The following is a 16,279-nucleotide window of genomic DNA, read 5'->3' on the forward strand; positions in this document are numbered from 1 at the left end:
CTGGGAACGCAGGAGAGTGCTGCCGTTCCCATCACAACTTGTTGTAGGGTATCATCATAACATGAGGCTTAGCCAAATGTTTCCAGAGGCACTGGGTCAGCCTAACAGTTTTCGCATAAATTGAGGCAATACTTATTTATTTAGCTTAGCCTATGTTTCCAATCCCCTTCATGGATCACTGCCTTGTCATGGCGAAGGGGCTTGAAGAACTCAGAGAAGCTATGAGCTATGCTGTGCAGGGCCACCCAAGATGGACAGGTCATAGTGGAGAGTTTTGACCAAACGTGATCCACCTGGAGGAGGAATCGGCAAGCCACTCCAGTATCCTTGCCAAGAAAACTCCATGGACAAAGACAACAGGCATATGAAAGTTATGACGCTGGAAGATGAGCCCCTCAGGTCGGAAGACGTCCAACATGCTACTGGGGAAGAGCGGAGGACAAGTACAAGTAGATCCAGAGCTGATGAAGCGGCTGGGCCAAAGCCGAAAGGACGCTCAGTTGCGGATATGCATGGAAGCGAAAGGAAAGTCCAATGCTGTAAAGAAAAATACTGCATAGGAACCTGGAATGTAAGGAGGAGGAGACTCTTGAGAGTCCCATAGACAGCAAGAAGATCAAACGCATCCATTCTTAAGGAAATCAGCCCTGAGTGCTCACTGGAAGGACAGATCCTGAAGCTGAGGCTCCAATACTTTGGCCACCTCATGAGAAGAGAAGAGAAGACTCCCTAGAAAAGACCCTGATGTTGGGAAAGATGGAGGGCACAAGGAGAAGGGGACGACAGAGGACAAGGTGGTTGGACGGTGTTCTCGAAGCTTCCAGCATGAGTTTGACCAAACTGCGGGAGGCAGTGGAAGACAGGAGTGCCTGGTGTGCTCTGGTCCAGGGGGTCACGAAGAGTCGGACACGACTAAACGACTAAACAAAATGTTTCCAATGTGGTTTGTGGACAGATTTAAATAGACGTCACGGTACAAAAGTAACACGCCAATCAGCAAAACTTCATAGGAGTGGTAGCAAGACAAGAAACAATTTCCAGTGAGAAGATTACAAGGGTGACGATCACCCTTGTATTTACCCGGCTTTTTAATTGCACTTTAAGCTAATCTTGGGTGTCTACGGCCTAGCGTAGTTTAATCTTTTAAACCATTTGTGATAGTAAAGACGGGGAAATTGGCAATTTTTTAAAATGCTTGTCATTTATTTTAAATACGACATACTGTATTATTTTTTTAAAATAGTTTCTTGTTTATAAGCTACCCAGAGAATGTTTATTGCTCATTGCTATCTAAATTTTGTGCTTTTTATATTGTACGTTGTGAACCGCCCTGAGATCTGAAGGGCGGTGTACAAATTTTTATTATTAATTATAGGCAGGGAGGACAGTGACAGATCTGATTCCACAGGGGAGCAGCAATTCGGTTTTCTGCAGAGTGGGTCACTGGTGCCTACGCGAAGGAAACAATCTCAATGTTTAGCTCTGGTCTTGTTGTCAGGAGACTGCAGTGTGCAAGCCTAGTTAGGTCCCGGTTTGACCTACGAGACTGTTTCCCCCTGAACCTTGCTCAGCTGCTTTCCCCTGAAGCTAGCTCCCCTGTCGCACACCTGCTGTGATATGTCAACGAACAGGAGGGAGCCTTATAGTGTGTTCCTGATTGTTCTTGATAAAGTAGAGTTCTGTGTCCGGTTCTGTGCAGCCTATTTTGAGAAGGATATTGATAAGCTGGAAGGTGTGCAGAGGAGGGAGACCAAGATGATTGGGTCTGGAAACCAAGCCTGATGAGGAACGGTTGAAGGAGTTGAATATGCTTAGCCTGGAAAAGAGGAGCCTGAGAGGAGATATGAGAGCCATCTGCAAATATCTCAAGAGCTGTCACCTGGAAGACGGTGCAAGCTTGTTTTCCCCTGCTCTGGAGGGTAGGACTTGAACCGATGGATTCAAATGATAAGGGAGGTTCAGACTAAGCAGTAGGAAGAAGTTTTTGATGGTAGCAACTGTTTGACAGCAGAATGGACACCCCTGGTAGTTGGTAACCCTTCACTGGCTGTTTTTAAGAAGAGGTTTGATAACCATCTGTCAGGGTTTCTTTTTTTATAATTTTGTTATATATTTAAATTTTATTAACATACAGAACACATACATATACATTTACACAATTACACAATTGTTGTTGTTTAGTCGTGTCCGCCTCTTCATGACCCCATGGACCAGAGCACGCCAGGCACTCCTGCCTTCCACTGCCTCCCGCAGTTTGGTCAAACTCATGCTGGTAGCTTCAAGAACACTGTCCCACCATCTCGTTCTCTGTTGTCCCCTTCTCCTTGTGTCCTCAATCTTTCCCAACATCAGGGTCTTTTCCAGGGAGTCTTCTCTTCTCATGAAGTCTTAGATCCTCAGCTTCAGGATCTGTCCTTCCAGTGAGCGCTCAGGACTGATTTCCTTAAGAATGGATAGGTTTGGTCTTCTTGCAGTCCATGGGACTCTCAAGAGTCTCCTCCAGCACCAGAATTCAAAAGCATCCATTCTTCGGCGACCAGCCTTCTTGATGGTCCAGCTCTCACTTCCATACATCACTAAATTACACAAAACACGTACATAACACACTACCTTATTTTCCATGTCCGTGTGGGTTAGGTGTGTAGGTATGTTGATACGTACAGTATAGGTGGGTATTATTAAAGATAATGTATGTTTTATGTTATGAAAATAAGGTAATATGTCAGGGTTTCTTGAGCTGAGATTCCTGCATTGCAGAGGGTTGGACTAGATGACCCTCAGGGCCCCTTCCAGCTGTAAAGTTGATTTCCATACTGCCTCTCCGCTGCCTCAAAGAGAGTCTATGGGGCGTGGTTAGAAATGGGTTGACTTCAAGCAACACCAGCAAGCCTGGACACAAACATTTTAATGTCTGTCGTTGCTTCTTACCCTGAAAACTAAAAGTGAGATTAGAGGCCGGATCAAACTCTCGTTTTTAAACCCCAAACTAATGCTTCTCAGTGCCAGGTCCTGCGGCACTTCCACGCCTGCCAGCAGAGGTGCGGGCGCCCCGAGGCATCAAGCACGCAAGCCCGGCTGCAGGACCTCTGTGGCTCCCGGGGCTGGAACTCGAATGGGGAAATCAGTGAGGAAGAGGAAGAAGAGGAGGAGGCCCAGGGCAGTGAGCCCTTGGAAGAGAGCGACCTGGAGCTCTCCGATAGCGGTGAGAGACAGGGAGATCGGGGGGGAGCAAAGAGCGCTTTCTGGGAGGGAGTGGGGGGCAAGGCTTGGGGGGGGGGCTTATGGGAGGAGAAGAAGAATAAGTTATTTGTACCCTGCCTATCTGGCTGGGTTTCCCCAGCCACTCTGGGCAGCTTCCAACAAAGATTAAAAATACAGTCATACCTCGGGTTAAAGTTGCTTCAGGTTGAGCGTTTTCCGGTTGCGCTCCGCGGCGACCTGGAAGTAACGCAACGTATTACTTCCTGATTTCACTGCCCGCGCATGCGCAGATGCTCAAAATGACATCACGCGCATGCACAGAGGCAGCAAATTGCGACCCGCAGACGTGCAGATGTGGGTTGCGTTCGCTTCAGGGTGTGAACGGGGCTCCGGAACGGATCCCATTCACATCCCGAGGTACCACTGTACATTAAAATGTCACACATTAAAAACTTCCCTGAACAGGGCTGCCTTCAGATGTCTTCTAAACGTCTGGCAGTTGTTTTTCTCTTTGACATCTGGTGGGAGGGCGTTCCACAGGGCGGGCGCCACCACCGAGAAGGCCCTCTGCCTGGTTCCCTGTAACTTGGCTTCTCGCAGGGAGGAAACGATGGGGGTGGAGACGCTCCTTCAGGTATACTGGGAGAAGGAGGCTTATGAGTGCTGCTTGCATTTCTCTCCCTCGATGAGCCCTGGGGACGTTTGGGGTGGGTGTGTTGGGCCTCTCCGCTCCCAGCCTGCCTTCCTGAGAGCACTGGTTCTGGAGAAGGAGCCCCAGCTGAGCACTGTTACTTTCGGTTAGGTTGCAAGCAGGGTGGAGAGACCAGGAGGGAATGGCATGTGTTGGTTACAGTGTTGGACTACGGCTCGTGAGCCTGGGGTTCAAATCCCCGCTCAGCCACAGAACTCACTGGGTGACCTCGGGCCAGTCCCTGCCTGTCAACCGAACCTACCTCACCGGGTTGTCGTGAGGAGAAAACAGAGGCGGGGAGAGAACCACATGGAGCTCCTTGCAGGGAAGGGTGGTCTATAAATACAGTGGTACATTGGGTTAGCGACGCGGGTGGCGCTGTGGGTTAAACCACAGAGCCTTGGACTTGCTGATCAGAAGGTCGGCGGTTCGAATCCCCGTGATGGGGTGAGCTCCCGTTGCTCGGTCCCTGCTCCTGCCAACCTAGCAGTTCGAAAGCACAAAGTGCAAGTAGATAAATAGGTACCGCTCTGGCGGGAAGGTAAACGGCGTTTCCGTGCGCTGCTCTGGTTCGCCAGAAGCGGCTTAGTCATGCTGGCCACATGACCCGGAAGCTGTACGCCGGCTCCCTCGGCCAATAAAGCAAGATGAGCGCCCCAACCCCAGAGTCGGCTACGACTGGACCTAATGGTCAGGGGTCCCTTTACCTTTACCTCAGGTTATGTTACCTTCGGGTAACATAATTTTGGGTTGCGAACGCAACAAACCCGGAAGTGTATACTTCTGGGTTTTGTCGCATGCACAGAAGCCCTCTATTATGCCACGCATGTGCGCAGAAGCGGTGCCTCTGGATACAGACTTTTCGGGGTAAGTACGGACCCCCGGGATGAATTCAGTTCGTATTTGGAGGGTCCACTGTAGAATCAACAATCAATCTCTCTCCTAAACCTATGCCTTGAATGGGGAAGGACTTAAGGCAAATGGATGGAAGTGCTTGGCACATGTGTCACAGCCTGTGGAACTCATTGCCAGTGGACTGGCTTGTTAAAAGGATTGTTTTGTGTGTGAAATGAAAAGACTTGTTGCTGGTAGCTATGATAAGGGGCCGCTGGGATAGGGGACCTTTAGTCCCCTGGCTGTCTAGGGCAAACAGGAGACCGGCGTTGCTTTGGGGGTGTACATTTCTTGGTGGAAGGGATGGTTTGCTTCACGGACGGTGACTGTGGGACTCTGCCCTCTCTTCCAGGAGGAGAGGACGACCTGGAGGGCTACAACAAGACGGTCCCTGGACGGCGCAGGCTCAACAAGGTATACCAGGGCCCCAGTCCACTCGGCTCCATGGGGCCAGCTAAGTCTGATGCCCAGAAGTCAGGGCATAGCTGAACTGTGGCGCTCGCTCCCACAGAAGACAGGGATGGTCACCAGCTTGGGTGGCTTTTGAAAGAGGATTGGACCATTTCATGGGGGGAGGAGAGAGCTGGCCATGGCCTCCAGAGTTGGAAGAAGCGATGCCTCTGCACGTCAGTTGCTGGAAATCTAAATTTGATATAAGCAATTGCACGGACTTCTGTACTTTTTAACCAACTGTTTTTAATGTTGTAATTTTAAATGTTTGTAACCCACCCGGGGACCTCAGTTTGAAGGACAGGTAATAAATAACAATCATCATCATAAAACAGAATATTTCAGGGCAGTAAGCTGGAAGCAGGCCTCTTCCCTGCGGGATTCCTCTCCCTCTTGCCTTACCTGAAGCATCATCCGTCTTGTGAAGACACCTCTTTTTGCTTTCCCTGATCCCTAAGATCGAAGCCTGTTGCCATGGGATTCTTGTTTTTATAATCCTGTTTCACCAGATACTGTGTACCTCCTTTCATCATTTTTGCTTACTGCTTAAAAGATTTTTAGATATGAAGAGGTTTAGAAATGCTTTGTAATCAGCAAGTGAATAAGCTAAGCAGGTGATCCTCTCGAGGCGACTGATGTCAGCAAGCCAGTTATTGGAAATATTAGAATACTTTTCTCCTGCCCGTCTGACTGTGTTCCCCCAGCCATTCTGGGCACCTTCCAGCAAAATATAAAAACACAGTCAGGCGTACATCTTCTCCCTTTGGCTTCACTGTCTTGGAAATTGGGGTGGGTAGTTGGGGGAAAGTTACTGATTTCATTATTATTATTATTATTATTATTATCATTATCATTATCATTATATTAATACCCTGCCCATCTGGCTGGGTTTCCCCAGACACTCTGGGCGGCTCCCAACAGAATATTAAAATCACGATAAAACATCAAACATTAAAAACTACCCTGAACAGGGCTGCCTTCAGATGACTTCTAAAGGTCAGATAGTTGTTTATTTCCTTGATATCTGATGGGAGGGTGCTACCACCGAGAAGGCCCTCTGCCTGGTTCCCTGTAACCTCACTTCTCACAGTGAGGGAACTGCCAGAAGGGCCTCGGAGCTGGACCTCAGTGTCCGGGCTGGACAATGGGGGTGGAGACGCTCCTTCAGGTGTACTCCTTCAGGTATTCCTCTGTTGCATTTCCCTCTACCCAGTGGAACCAGCGGAACGAGCGTGGGGAGACTTTGCTGCACCGTGCCTGCATAGACGGGAACCTGCGCCAGGTGCAGTTCTGTGTGAAGAAGGTGAGCTGCTGGGGCAGGTTGGCTGGACATTAAAAGAAAGGGAAAGCGGGCAGGGACTGTGGTGGTGCTGTGTGGGATAGTGTGCACCCCGGTAGTGCAAGGGACGCGGGTGGCGCTGTGGGTTAAACCACAGAGCCTAGGAATTGTCGATCAGAAGGTCGGAGGTTCGAATCCCCGCAATGGGGTGAGCTCCCATTGCTCAGTCCCTGCTCCTGCCAACCTAGCAGTTCGAAAGCACGTCAAAGTGCAAGTAGATAAATAGGTACTGCTCCGGCGGGAAGGTAAACGGCATTTCCGTCCGCTGCTCTGGTTCGCCAGAAGTGGCTTAGTCATGCTTGCCACATGACCCGGAAGTTGTACGCCGGCTCCATTGGCCAATAAAGCGAGATGAGCGCCCGCGACTGGACCTAATGGTCAGGGGTCCCTTTACCTTTAAGGTAGTCTCTATGGGAGTATATTGTTTTTAATTATGGGGTATCAGAGTTTTTAGGGGGCTAACCAGGCTGGGATAGCTGGGTTAGTAGGCTTGATGGTTTTTGAATGTCTGGTGTAGATTTTCTCAATTTCATCGTTCTGTACGGGACAATGACAATAAAGATTATCGTATCGTATTGGGATGCCTTCGGACAGAATTAGGGCAAGCTCTTGTGATCTTCTGGTCCCTGCCACTAGCTTTCCCCAGATCCTGGCTCAGGCCCATGGGGTTCAGCTTCTTTGTCTGTAGAAACTACTTCCCCCTCTTTCCCTGATGGCTGGTTTTGTCACATGGGGCATGTGGGGCTCCCCACCCCTATTTGGAGATAGGGAAGTGGGGAGCAGGTGCCAGGTGCGATGAGAAGGGCGAGGCCCCAGCCAACCTCTGACCCCCTGAGTATCCATACGTTTCTCTGCTTTGCCTCAGGGTCACCCTCTCAACCCTCGGGATTACTGCGGCTGGACCCCTCTGCACGAGGCTTGCAACCACGGCCACCTGGGTAAGTGTTGGGACAGCGGAAGGGGCTTCCTGGGGGGGCCTGAAAGTGGGTGCTCTGTGCCCGGGAACGGCACAGGGTTGGCGCTGCGCTGGACGTGACCACCCCCCTCGCCTCTTCCTCCAGAGATTGTGCGTTTTCTTCTGGACCACAATGCCGCCATTGACGACCCGGGGGGGCCTGGATGTGAGGGCATCACCCCCTTGCACGACGCCCTCAACTGCGGCCACTTCGACGTGGCTGAGCTCCTGATCCACAGGGGGGCGTCCGTGGTGCTGCGGAATGCCAAGGTGAGGCACCGGGGCTGGGGCGGGGCGAGAGTTGCTGCTGGGGAGCAAGGCAGTTTATTCATTGCATGTCTACCCATCACTAACCACTGCGCCACACTGCCTCTCTTCCTTTTTTAAAAAAATAAATCTTTATTGGTTTAAAATACAATCATACAGCAAAGGTAAGTATAACAAAATTAATCACAAAAAAGAAAAAAAGGGATTCGTCACCTCAAAAAGGTCGAAAAAAGGTTTAAAAGTGACAAAAAAAGACAATTAAAAGAACCACAGAAAACTTTATTGGATAAGACATGATGTTGTATAAATACCGTATTTTTCGCATCATAGGACGCACTTTTCCCCTCCAAAAACGAAGGGGAAATGTGTGTGTGTCCTATGGGGCGAATGCAGGCTTTCGCTGAAGCCTGGAGAGTGAGGGGGGTCGGTGCGCACTGACGCCTCTCGCTCTCCAGGCTTCAGGAAGCTATCTGCTAGCCGTGGGAGACATTGCCGGCACCCAGAAGCTTGGGGCGCACTGAGCTCCGCATGCCCCAAGCTTCGGGACGCACCTGGGGGGGGAAATAAAATTGTTTTCCTTTGTTTCCCCCCCAAAAAACTAGGTGCGTCCTATGGGGCGAAAAATACGGTATGTGCTTCACACTGCCTCTCTTCCAGCGATGCACAAAGGGAGCTGTGGCCCCCCCTCCTGGTATTCTTTGGGGGGGGGCTCCAGCCCTTTCCTGCTGGCGTTGTGGTTTCCGCCTTCAAGGTCTGGGGAGCGGGGCAGCCTTTGACAAATCCCAAGTTTTGAAATTGTGGGCATTGCCTTCTCAGGAAGGCCTACTGAACAGCCTCCCTGAGCTGCTTCCCTCCCTCCCTCCTCTGCTTTTCTTCCTGCTCCTCCTCCTCCCCCCCACTTCATTATCTCCTTGTGGAGCTGTCTTCAGGGGGTCCTCAATTCTTGTGGGGGTCAGGGAATCGAGGGCCCAAAGGCCCAAGTTGTAGACTACAACTCCCAGCAGCACCAGCACCAGGCTGGGGGGCGCAGGGTTAACCTGAAGCGCAAAGCCTATTATTATTATTATCTATTGAATTTATATACCACCCTACTCCCGGAGGTCTCAGGGCAGTTCACAGAGAAGATCACAATATATATAATCAGAATAAAACCAACAACCAATAACACCCCCCCCCCAAAAAAAGACCCCCACATTTTAAAAGGGTATAGGATGTAAATTGGATCAACCAAAGGCCTGGTTAAAAGTTAGCCTGGTGCCTAAAGGTGTATAATGAAGGCGCCAGGCAAACTTCTCTGGGGAGAGCATTCCACAAACGGGGAGCCACTGCAGAGAAGGCCATGCTCTCATGTTGCCACCCTCCGGACCTCTCGAGGAGGAGGCACACAAAGAAGGGCCTCAGAAGATGATCTCAGGGTCCGGGTAGGTTCATATGGGAATAGGCGGTCCTTGAGGTATTGCGGTCCTGAGCCATTTAAGGCTTTATAGGTCAAAACCAGCACTTTGAATTGAGCCCAGAAACTAATTGGTAGCCAGTGCAGTCGGACCAGGTTCGGTGTAAGATGCTCAAACCGTCTTTCTCCAGTGAGCTACCTGGCCGCTGAATTCTGCACCAGCTGAAGTTTCCGAACCATTTTCAGAGGCAGCCCTACATATAACACATTGCAGTAATCTAACCTTGAGGTCACCAGAGCATAGACAACAGTAGTTAGGCTATCCCTGTCCAGATAGGGGCGTAGCTGGGCCACCAGCCGAAGCTGATGGAAGGCACTCAGGGCCACTGAGGCCACCTGAGCCTTGAGCGACAGTAAAGGATCCAGGAGGACCCGCAAGCTACGAAACTCCTTCAGAGGAAGTGTGCAGACCCACGTTTCTAACAGGCCCCTATTCCTCACAGCTTCCCCCTTCCCCTTGGCTTAGGGACAGTGGCCTTGCATTGGCCGCTTGGCATCCTGGCAGCTTCAGGGTCTGCTCCCACTAAAGGGAAGGGGGTGGCAAGCCCACCGGGCTCCTTGGGTGCAGCCCAAAGGCGGCAAGAAGTTTCTGGCTGGGCTCCTGTTTCTGTTGGGGCCAACCCTTCCTGTGTTTCTGTTGTCAGGGCCTGACCCCGCTGGGCACTCTCCAGGCATGGGTGCATCTCTACGGCAGGGACCTCGACCGAGAGACACGCCAGCGCTGCCAGGCCATGGAGGGGCTGCTCAAGAGAGCCATGGCAGACCGAGGTGAGTCCGCGCTTCGTTCCTGGGGCTCCAGGGGTGTGGGGCCTGCTCCTGGGGACACCCTCAAGGGGCCGTTTGCATAATAATAATAATTTATTATTTCTACCCCGCCCATCTGGCTGGGTTTCCCCAGCCACTCTGGGCGGCTTCCAACAGAATATTAAAATACAATAGTCTGTTAAACATTAAAAGCTTCCCTAAACAGGGCAGCCTTCAGATGTCTTCTAAAAGTCTGGTAGTTATTTTTCTCTTTGACATCTGGTGGGAGGGCGGGCGCCACCACCGAGAAGGCCCTCTGCCTGGTTCCCTGTAACCTCACTTCTCGCAGGGAGAGAACTGCCAGAAGGCCCTCGGAGCTGGACCTCAGTGTCCGGGCTGAACGATGGGGGTGGAGACGCTCCTTCAGGTATCCTGGACCGAGGCCGTTTAGGGCTTTCAAGGTCAGCCCCAACACTTTGAATTGTGCTCGGAAACGTACTGGGAGCCAATGTAGGTCTTTCACGACCGGTGTTATATGGTCTCGGCGGCTGCTCCCAGTCACCAGTCTAGCTGCCGCATTCTGAATTAGTTGTAGTTTCCAGTTCACCTTCAAAGGTAGCCCCACGTAGAGCGCGTTGCAGTAGTCCAAGCGGGAGATAACCAGAGCATGCACCACTCTGGCGAGACAGTCTGCTTTATTGGGAATTCTCACCCAGCCAAGTCTTCCTTTGTTCTGGTGGAAAGCCTTAAAGCTGTTGTGTTTTTAGCAGGCCAATGTCTTTGATGCTTCAAGTTCATGAGAATGAGCATTGGAGGAGAGCTCTGGGTCCCTTCCTTATCTGCCCAGAATTCTGTCTCCCTGCTCTGCTCAGAACAGCACCCTGTTCCAGATTGAAAGGGACTGAGGGACCCACGATCTCTGTCTCCTTTGTTGCTGTGCCTGGGGCCAAGCCTTGCGGTGCTCTTTGGGGCTGAGTGGGCAAGGAGAAATCGTTTTTAAAAAAAATATATTTATTTATTTGGTTTTTCAAATTAAAGTTTTTCAGAAATATACCAAACATAAATCATAAAAACAAGATTCCAATGAATCTCCTGGACTTCATACTCCCCTTTGTGTGTCCTATGATTAATCATTTCCTCCTGCGTCTTTTATGATAATCCAAATATTTTACGTCTCCGTTGTGTCCAGAATTCGCCCTTAAACTACAAGTGATATTCCAATCCTAACAATTTTAACTGAATCCAATGGTTTTTAAGATAAGTTATAAATTTCCCCTATTCCTTATTAAAATTTCGCCCTTCCTGATTTTCTGACTCTTCTGGTCATTTCAACTATTTCAGCATAGTCCATCAACTTCAATGAGAAATTTTGGGAATATTATCTGAAACAATTCCTAGTAAAAATTCTTCGGGTTTCTTGCTAAATGTAGTTTTTATCAGTCTCTTTATCTCGTCATAAATCATATTCCAAAATCTTTGTATCTCTAGACTGGACCACCACATACGGTAGTGTGTTCCTATCTGTTCCTTACATCTTCTCCAGCACTTGTTATTATATGATTTATTTATTTTTGCTAGTTTTACAGGGGTCAGGTACCATCTATAGTACATTTTCATAAGATTTTCCCTTATAGGGGTATGAGCTTGACGCCTTTGCTTTTGCCCCTCCAGGCTCCAAGGCTCAGCCTCCCCCAGAGCCGCCGTCCAGCCAGCTGTTTGACGCAGAGCTCTCCGAGTCCCCGCAAGCCCCCTGCCCTCTGGATCCTGCCCCAAAGTCCCCCAGTCCCCGGAGGAGCTGGAGGGAGCCGGAGGAGGAGGATGCCATCAGTCCCTTGAGGCCGGTCAAGAAGAGGCAGCGGCTGTTTGGCCAGGGCCCAGAGAGGGAGGCCAGGCTAGCAGCCCCGGCCGAGTACCGGGCTGCCATTCGCGGGGTGGGCAGAGCCAAGCCCTGCCCTATGCCCAGCCCTGAACGCCCCAAGTCTTCCGCTGGGCCTGCCCTGATCCCCCCAGAGGAGTACGTAGGAGACGACTGGCTGGAAGACGACCTGGGGCAGAATCTCGCCTCCCGCAAAAGGAGCCGCCGGAGCCCAGAAGGCGAGTCTGGGACCGAGTCGGAGGAGAGCCTGGGGGGCGAGAGTGACGGGGGCTTTCCCCGCCAGCCCCCCGAGGCCACCAAGAAGAGGAGGAGGAGGGTCCGGCAGAGTCGCCTCACCCATATTGTCGACAGGACTCCGCTGGGACGACTCCGAGGGGCCGGCGTGGTGGCGGCGGAGAACCCAGAGTGTGCGGCAGATGCCAGCATCCTCCAGGGGGCAGGAGGCAGCAGCCACGTCAATGGGGGGACCCCTGGGCATGGGGAGAGCCCCCCCTCAGCACCAGCACATGTGAGTTTCCAGGGTTCGGGGAGAGAAACGGATCTGGCTTGGTTCCTTTCTGGCAGACACTCTTTGCCGTGGCACCGTGAGAAGCTGCTGGCTTCCCTGGGCCTTGAGAGGCCAGCACTCCTCTGGGATTGGGGCCATCCTATATGTTTTTAACTGCCGCTATATCTGAATTGTCTGTTATACCCAGTTGCAGTTCAATGTATTCCTGCTGTGTTTTATGATTTCCCTGATACTGTAAGTGAGCCAGAACTGGTCTGTGACTGTAATAATAAAATTCATTCGCCCTCACCCTATTTCTCCTCCCCTGTTCTCTGCAGCTCCCTGCTCCTCCACCTCCGATCCGGGTGCGAGTTCGGGTGCAAGACAACGTCTTCCTCATCCCCGTGCCCCACAGGTGAGAGAAGTAGGGCTTCCTCAGCCCCTTTGCCCTTTCCTCCCTCACTGAGCTGCCTCATCGGAGCTCTGGGTCTAAGCCAGACCTTGTCTTTGTAGAGGAGGCACCTTCAAAACTCTCCGCATAAGCACCGTGGGAAGCGTCCAGTGCCGGATTTACGTATAAGCTAAACAAGCCGTATCTTAGGGCCCCACTCTCTTGGGGGACCCCAAAAAAAGTAAATGAAAAAATTAATAATAATACTAATATACTTTTTCTTAATTGTACAGTGGATGTTCAGGTTGTGAACGTGATCCGTGCGGGATGCACGTTCGCAACTTGCAGCGTTCACAACCCGCATCTGTGCACATGAGGGTTGCGGTCGGCGCTTCTGCGCCCGCGGAAAGCGCGATTTAGCACTTGTGCGCATGCGCGGCCGCTGAAACCCGGAAGTAACCCATTCTGGTACTTCTGGATTTCGGTGGTCCGCAACCCAAAAAAAAACGCAACCTGAAGCGGCTGTAACCCGAAGTATGACTGTATTTCAGTTCAACAACTACTATAATAAAATACATGTTTTGTGATGCGCAAATGGCTTTAGATACCTATTAGGTCCATAAATATAGCATATACAGTGGTACCTCGCAAGACGAATGCCTCGCAAGACGAAAAACTCGCAAGACGAAAGAGTTTTTACTTTTCCGAGTTGCTTCGCAAGACGGATTTCCCTATGGGCTTGCTTCGCAAGATGAAAACGTCTTGCGCCTTTTTTTTAAAACCGCCAATGCATTCCTATGGGAAACCGTCAATACACAGCGGTGCTTCGCAAGACGAAAAAACTCGTAGAACGAATTAATTTCGTCTTGCGAGGCACCACTGTATTCAACACCAAAAATAGTGACAATTGGTTGTTGACACAGGACAGCTGACATATAAAGGACCCCATTACCTTCAAGAGCCGAGGGCCTCATCAAACCTAAATCCGGCCCTGGAAACATCTGTAATTGGGGAGGCAGGGGTGGGATATTTCAGGGGGGTGGGATATTTCTGCTGTCCTCAAACCATCCTGAAATAATATTCCCCTCTGCACTGTTTGGATGAGAGCTGCGTGGCAGGAGACTGAATCCTTGCCAGAGGTGGGGCATTTCAGAGCCCCCCACTGCATGCCCCCCCCCCGGAATATAGGGAAGGGGGGCTGTCTTCTTACTGCAGCCCCTCTCCTCCTTCCTTGCAGCGAGAGTCGCCCTGTGTCCTGGCTGGCGGATCAGGCCTCCCAGCGCTACTACCAGACCTGCGGGCTCCTGCCACGCCTGACCCTGAAGAAGGAGGGGGCCCTCCTGGCCCCCCAGGACTGCATCGTGGATGTTTTGCAGAGCAACGAAGAGGTGAGCAGTCGCTGCCCCCTGAGGGAGAAATTGGCAGCCCTTCTCCCCAAAGCCCCATTCCTCAGCTGCTGGCAGGGGAGTCTGTCTGGGGGGTGACGGGGAGCAGACCACCCGTTTTGCAGGCACAGTGTCCTCAGTTTAATCATCCACGGAGGATGAGGGGAGACTTCTGCCAGGAATCCTGGGGAGCAGCTGCTTGTCAGTGTGGGCAGCACTGAAGTGCATGGCCCAGTGGTCGGACTTTGCAGGAGCCAGATTCCTGTGCTCTTGTTAAGGGCTGTATTGAGGCGTTTGTAGGTTCTGATGGCAATATCTCCCCTGAGAAACTGAGATATGAAAACTAGGAGCTAAATGGCACCTTAAACCGAGGTTACGGGCACAACCATGGAATGTTTGGAAAACGTTTATTGAATATATGGGGAATAATTGGGTACAGCTGAAAACATTGGCAGCATTGAGATACATTCAATAGTGTAAATAAGTTTTGATGGATGTAATAATGCAATACTGAATGGTATAGTTTTTGTAAAAATATGCAGGGATTTATGATATGCAAAATGAACCGCTGGAAAGAGAAGAAGGGAAGTCATTGATACCTTAAGGATGTATAAATGAGCACTTTAAATTGTAAAATATAAAATTTATATTTATATATATATATATATATATATATATATTTGCTTTCGTAGATTTTCACGGGTACAGGAATGCAGGTTTTGGTGTCCTCGGGTGTCTTCCCGTGTAAAAGTTGGGGTGTCTAGGCGACGTTTCGACGAGGTCTCACTCGTCATCTTCAGGCTGGTGCTTTCGGCTTCTTGTTACTGGAACAGAGCAGGATCTTAGTGTTTGAGTTCCTATAAATACTGTTGAGGAGGTGTGGTGTATAGCCTCCAATGTTCTGGGCAGAGAGGAGGTTCCCAGGCTAGTGTGCCTTTTCTTCTTTTGTTCCTTAATTACTTGAGGGATATCTTGAGTGATTTCTTGAGTGATTTCCTGAATCCCACTTAGGTGGGTCATTAGGTGTGGATTAGTTGCTAAAGCCTTCGTGTCTTGAACTCTTGAACTTTGTGAAGAGTTTTTCTGAGAAGATGGCTGTACTGCACTTGGTTGTGCTCTCACCGGTCATCGCTAACCTGTACATGGAACACTTTGAAACCAATGCTTTAGACAAGTCAGAACACAAACCCAAACTTTGGCTCAGATATGTTGACGATACCTTTGTAATTTGGCCACACGGGAAGGAAAAACTGGATAGCTTCCTCACACATCTCAACAGCCTACACCCCAAAATACAATTCACTATGGAAATAGAAGCCAACAACCAACTTCCCTTCCTTGACGTCCTAATCTACAAAAAACCTGATGGCTCCCTAGGACACACTATCTACCGGAAAAAAACACACACCAACCGCTACTTACATGCACAATCACACCACCACCCTGCACAAATAAACTCCGTAGCCAAGACTCTCATCTCCAGAACCAAACGCCTGGCTGACGAAGACCACTTGACAACTGAGTTACAGAATCTCTCAAATGTGTTAATTGCCAATGGATACCAGCAAAACAGGGTTACGAAGCTAATCCAAAAAGAAACACCCCCCAAAAACCAAGACACAGAAGAAAACAATGGCATAGCCCTCCTTCCTTATATCAAGGGCACTACAGATAAAATTAGCAAAATCCTCCAGAAACACAATATCAAAACAGCCTTTTGCACCAACCAAAAAATAGCCAATATCCTCAGAAACCCCAAGGATAAAATTCAGTTGGAAAACCAAGGGGTCTATGAAATACCCTGCAAAGTCTGCCCAGCCACGTACATTGGACAAACAAACAGACGAATAAATGCACGTATCGCAGAACACAAGAATGCCGTCAAAAAAGAAGAAAAAACTTCCTCTCTTTTCCAACACATGAAAGAAACAGGACACGAAATTAATTTTGCAGATTCCAAATTGCTCTTTAACATGGAACATCACCACAAGAGAATAATCATGGAAGCCATCGAGATAGAGAAACACCCTCACAACATGAACAAGCGTGACGACACATCCCGCTTGCCAGACATCTGGAAATTAGCCCTCCCCACAAAATCTGACACCAGATCCAGAGGCACACAGAACGCCATCACCAATCAACC

At 50.1% G+C, this 16,279-nt stretch overlaps 1 protein-coding gene across 2 annotated transcripts in view; it reads left to right on the top strand.

The window, feature by feature from the left end:
* The window catches only part of TONSL (tonsoku like, DNA repair protein), a 37,196-nt gene that overhangs the window by 11,417 nt on the left and 9,500 nt on the right, over positions 1 to 16,279 (top strand). For both annotated transcript variants that reach the window (XR_014513220.1, XM_083449001.1), the window contains exons 11-19: positions 3,001 to 3,202; positions 5,139 to 5,200; positions 6,450 to 6,539; positions 7,441 to 7,513; positions 7,637 to 7,800; positions 9,895 to 10,018; positions 11,666 to 12,378; positions 12,696 to 12,772; positions 13,986 to 14,136. Coding sequence is in view for 1 of the 2 variants with exons in the window: in XM_083449001.1 (XP_083305127.1) it covers positions 3,001 to 3,202; positions 5,139 to 5,200; positions 6,450 to 6,539; positions 7,441 to 7,513; positions 7,637 to 7,800; positions 9,895 to 10,018; positions 11,666 to 12,378; positions 12,696 to 12,772; positions 13,986 to 14,136 (1,656 nt within the window). In the remaining variant the exon portion in view is untranslated. The remainder of the gene's footprint in view (positions 1 to 3,000; positions 3,203 to 5,138; positions 5,201 to 6,449; positions 6,540 to 7,440; positions 7,514 to 7,636; positions 7,801 to 9,894; positions 10,019 to 11,665; positions 12,379 to 12,695; positions 12,773 to 13,985; positions 14,137 to 16,279) is intronic.

Source organism: Podarcis tiliguerta (genome assembly GCF_965153285.1).
Source record: "Podarcis tiliguerta genome assembly, chromosome: 7".
NCBI classification, from domain to species: Eukaryota; Metazoa; Chordata; class Lepidosauria; order Squamata; family Lacertidae; genus Podarcis; species Podarcis tiliguerta.